Source organism: Porites lutea, chromosome 9 (genome assembly GCF_958299795.1).
Source record: "Porites lutea chromosome 9, jaPorLute2.1, whole genome shotgun sequence".
NCBI lineage: Eukaryota > Metazoa > Cnidaria > Anthozoa > Scleractinia > Poritidae > Porites > Porites lutea.
The window spans coordinates 31,788,909-31,793,908 of record NC_133209.1 but is presented as its reverse complement, the minus strand read 5'-3'; the positions used below and the strand labels follow the sequence as shown (position 1 = coordinate 31,793,908).

Below are 5,000 nucleotides of genomic sequence, written 5' to 3'. Positions count from 1 at the left end.
GGACACAGCAGATCACCTGTTAATATTTTTTTTCTAAAGTTGAGCATTTATTCACTGAATGAGAGACATGTTTCTTTGATCTCTGTAGCCAGTGGCTGGCAATATTTCTTGCTTTCTGTCCTCACGGAGGAACGACAATTTTAAAACGGAAATGTGGTGTTGAAGAGGCCGTAAAAAAGCGGCCGGACAAAGCATCAGCTCCTTATGTTCCTCAATTTGAGAGGTTGTTGATGAAAAATGCTATTAAGAGGCACGATTTAAACGCATACAGTGACTTGGGAAACAGCAACATCCAGTGTAAAGAGCAATATCTTGTGCCTATTGCATGGCACAAGATCCAGAACTCACAGGGAAGGGGTAACGTGTCAGACGTCCAGTTGGAGACTCAGATACGTGTTCTAAACGGTAAGAATTAACATAATGATCACGACATTGCGTTATTTTTTTCTCGTTGATAAGTTGTTGAATCATTCAAACATTACTGAGCAACTATTTTTCTATCGTTAGAGGCCTTCTCAAATACACCATTTCGTTTTAAGACGGTGAGTTGTTCAAATTTGTTGCAAAATTTGATGTGTTTTTACAATTTAACACAGTCCTTTAAAACTTAATACAGATAAAGGACATTCCAACTGCTGTTTTTATGAGATATTTCAAACTAAAGAGAGCAAGCAAGCAAACGTACACCAACCCACGGTCTGGCCAGTAACTAACGCATGCGCAGTCATGTCAACTAGTTAGTGGCAGCCATGATATGACTGTGCGCATGCATGAAGTTTTGCACAGGCCGTTCATGGGTTGGTGTACGTGTGTCAAATGTTCTCTTGTAAAGTTTGTCTGACTTATAGGATATTTCGCCTTTTTCCTGACGTAACTGTATAGGCTATCAAACTGTTGCCTTGACAATTTGACTGACCACACTGACGATTTAAGTCTGGCTAATCATGAATTAATTTTTTCTTGGCATTATTTATAGCATTCAGTGGACAGGACAACCAACGATGTCTGGTTTCACAACTGTATAATCAAAAAGTTTAAAATTAGACCAGCTCTCGCCATTTCTCCTGCAAGAACCCTCAACGTTTACACCTGTCAGTTTGATGATCCTCTTGAGTTAGGCGACTTTACGTTTCCTTGGCGTGATCACGAGTCAGATGCTATCCATGGCGTGGCAATTCATCCCGAAACTCTACCTTATGGACGAATGGCGACTTATAACCTCGGGCATATCTTAGTGCATCAGGTAATTCAATTCCCAACTACATAAACTGCAGGGAGAATGGGTACAAGCATGTAGCGCAACGGTTTTTGGATCGGTTTGTGGACAAGCGTAATGTATGATTGGTCAATGTTTGGCCTCCCACGTAAACACCCTTAAGAACGCGTGAGGGAGTCCCAATAACGTCTGTGTAGGAGAAATAGGTAGATGGTATGCAAAAAAAGGAAGCTATTTACCTATCATTTTTTACATTGTCGACCCGTACGAACGCAGTAATCATGAAGCCGAAACCAATTGTGGAATTGCACGCATTTTAGGCATCCTACTGATGAACAGTTGGGGGACACGTAGATATGTTTTTTAGCAACTACTATTATTTGCAGTCTGTCTACTTTGAATTGAGCCAAGACGTTGTATCCATTCTCCCTTTAAGTTATCGAGTGGCTAATTCGGCAGTTACTTCGATCACTGGATAAATTTTATGATAGACTGTCCTGAGACTAGAGAGATATATAGGAAGGGTTGCAAGCCTTAATTCAGAAAAAGTTCGTCTGAAATATCACTTTTCATTTGTCTTTTTAAATCTATGTTTATCTTTTCCAGCCCTGCACTCACATCCTTAATCGTTCATCTCGTTTTTTTCCTCTATCATGCCTTCATCTTTTGCATTGTTTAGGTATACAAACAAACAATAAATCAATCAGTCAAAGACTTATTTGACTTCAAAAAGGACAATTTCACGATGACTTCATATTACTACAACCACCAGTGTCGTCATCATAAAAATGGACTATTTGTTGATAGCAAAATTGCTAATATCCACGGAGAAAATAGATCTATCAAAATTATTAAAAACACATCAATACATATAAATAGCGTAAAAAATACATTAAATTCAAATAAGATAAAAATGTTTGCTGTGAATAAAATAATTAAAACATGCATGTATGAACATATAATTTTGAAAATTAACATTGCTCACAAAAGGCGGCATTGACAAGTTTTGATTGGTCGAGATTAATATCCTGGGGCAGTCACAGTTTATATTTTCTACCCAAACGATCCGAACGCGTCATAAGTAGGCATTTAAGAGTTTTACACCAAATTCATAAAAAGTTTTCAACTCAACTATTTTACTATTTATAATGATATTAAGCTTTAATTTGACTTTGTGTGTTTTAAAATGTTTATTACCTTGCCAGATTGGTCATTTCTTTGGGCTCTACGACGTCTGTGAGGTATGTGTATAAGAAGCCTCCTGGTGAGAGCTGAAAACAAACCCAGAAATAAATAGAACAATTGAATCCCTAGACCTCATCCCTCCAAACTCAACTCCCCCATTCCTCTAAAGCCAAACGAAGACTACTACTGTTGGTAAATTCTCACAGCTCAGGTGCTCATGATAGGGGCATTTTATCTAGTCTTCTCCAAAAATTTTCAAAAGGATGAATGTTTGCGAACAGGGCGCTAACTAATATCTGGCTAGATTTCCAAACTTGTTAAAAAGAACCTCTTCCTCGCAAAGGTTTTAAAATTGCAAGGACTTGGGGTGCTTTATTTCTCCCACTAGGTTAGGGTTCGTTTAGCCCTTACTGGTTAATTGGCATAAATGGCAGTAGTTTTTTTGCCGACTACATTATATTTCATTTCTTTTATGCAGGGTGGGTGTGATGGCGAGGATGACGAAGTTGCAGACACTCCGCGCTGCAGAGATTATACACACGTTTGCACTGACGAAAAATTGGATACTTGTAAGGCCCAGAGTGGCCTGGACCCAATTAACAATTACATGAGCGGTGAGTATTTGTAATCTCAAATCTTTAGGGTAGCACCGAAATAGAAAATGCTCAGTGACAGGAACTCCAGAATGCTTAGCACGTGCTGAGTAACTATTAAAACCAAAAATTAGTGAAAACGCTTCCGTAAGGTACCACCTAATCCATGAGTAACAATAACATAGCTATTACCCTAAATAACTGGTAGATAAGTAGGGAATAAATTATAATAATTTAACACTACTGAGCTGTCGTGATCAACTCGTAAGTATTATAGCCAAAAACTTCAGTCACAAGTGACTTTCTTTCTATTCCAATTCGTTTGTTTAATTCGTTTGTTTATCATCTTTTTTTTTCACAGACATGGAAGATAATTGCACAAGGGAGTTCAGTCCTGGGCAGATCGACAAAATGCTGCGCGACGTCAAGCGGTATAAGCCAACATTAATGGAAAATATCTACAGTAAGTGAATGGTAAACAAATATGAGGACTGCATGCACAATGGAGTGGGTAAGAGCATAAATCCCCTCTCGGCCTCACCCCTTACCATTGTCACACACAAGGTTGAACTCCAATAATATTTCAAATTATGGTTTGGTCAAAAAAGGAGCTAATACTTCGTTTATTATTATTATTATTATTATTATTATTATTGTTATTATTATTATTATTATTATCATTATTATTAATACTTTCACATTCATGAATTAACATATCAGGATCGGTGAAAATCAGGGAAATGGCGCGCCGATGGAAAAATCATGCTCTCAAGAAAAAGCGACATTGAAACAACCCACTGTCAAAGATGGAATAATTAACACCTTGTTCACATAACTGCATATCTTCCCTATTTGTGTGTTCACTTACATAACTTATTTACTTTAAGTCAGTCTGTGGGTAAAAAAGAAGGCGCAAAAGAATGTTCATACCAAAAAGGTCATACTTACATGCAAGAAAACGTGCCCATGACAAGTGATTTTAATAAAACTGAAAAAGCATCCATATGCAACACGAGTACATCAAAGGGGAGCAATGCGTGGCTTAGCAGGGTTCTCAAAATGCGCGCGCCGACAACCGGCGCTATCACCGGCTGCTTTAAGGTTTTTGCCGTCTGCAAATTGTAGAAAAGAAGCAAAAAAAATGGACGATTAATAAAAAGTTGTAAAAAAGAAAAAAAAAGAAATTGTTTTAACATTGATATGCATCTTCTTTTTGTTGAAGCAACTTCCCTCCCTAAGAAACACATATCCCTACTGATATTTGTTCCCCTACCTGAGAAACACATATCCCTAGTAATTTGTGTTCCCCTACCTGGAAAACACATATCCCTAGTAATATGTGTTCCCCTACCTGGGAAACACATATCCCTAGTGATATGTGTTACCTACCTAAGAAACACATATCCCTAGTGATATGTGTTCCCCACCTGGGAAACACGTATTCCTAGTGATATGTGTTCCCCTACCTGGGAAACACGTATCCCTAGTGATATGTGTTCCCTACCTGGGAAACACATATCCCTAGTGATATGTGTTCCCCCACTTGGGAAACACATATCCTTAGCGATATGTGTTCCCCCACCTGGAAAACACGTATCCCTAGTGATATATGTTCCCCTACCTGGGAAACACGTTTCCCTAGTGATATGTGTTCCCCTACCTGGGACACACATATCCCTAGTCGTTAACGATATGTGTTCCCCTACCTGGGAAACACATATCCCTAGTGATATGTTTTCCCCCACTTGGGAAACACATATCCCTGGCGATATATGTTCCCCTACCTGGGAAACACATATCCCTAGTGATATGTGTTGCCCCACCTGGGAAACATGTATCCCTAGTGATATGTGTTCCTCTACCTGGGAAACACATATCCTTAGTGATATGTGTTCCCCTACCTGGGAAACACATATCCCTAGTGATATGTTTTCCCCCACTTGGGAAACACATATCCCTAGCGATATATGTTCCCCTACCTGGGAAACACATATCCCTAGTGATAT

General features: G+C 38.8%; 1 protein-coding gene across 1 annotated transcript in view; it reads left to right on the top strand.

Annotated features, from left to right (window-relative positions):
- The window catches only part of LOC140949190 (uncharacterized), a 13,209-nt gene that overhangs the window by 712 nt on the left and 7,497 nt on the right, over positions 1-5,000 (top strand). The window contains exons 2-7 of the mRNA XM_073398419.1: positions 89-405; positions 508-542; positions 977-1,243; positions 2,422-2,457; positions 2,880-3,015; positions 3,356-3,457. Of these exons, the coding sequence (XP_073254520.1) occupies positions 89-405; positions 508-542; positions 977-1,243; positions 2,422-2,457; positions 2,880-3,015; positions 3,356-3,457 (893 nt within the window). The remainder of the gene's footprint in view (positions 1-88; positions 406-507; positions 543-976; positions 1,244-2,421; positions 2,458-2,879; positions 3,016-3,355; positions 3,458-5,000) is intronic.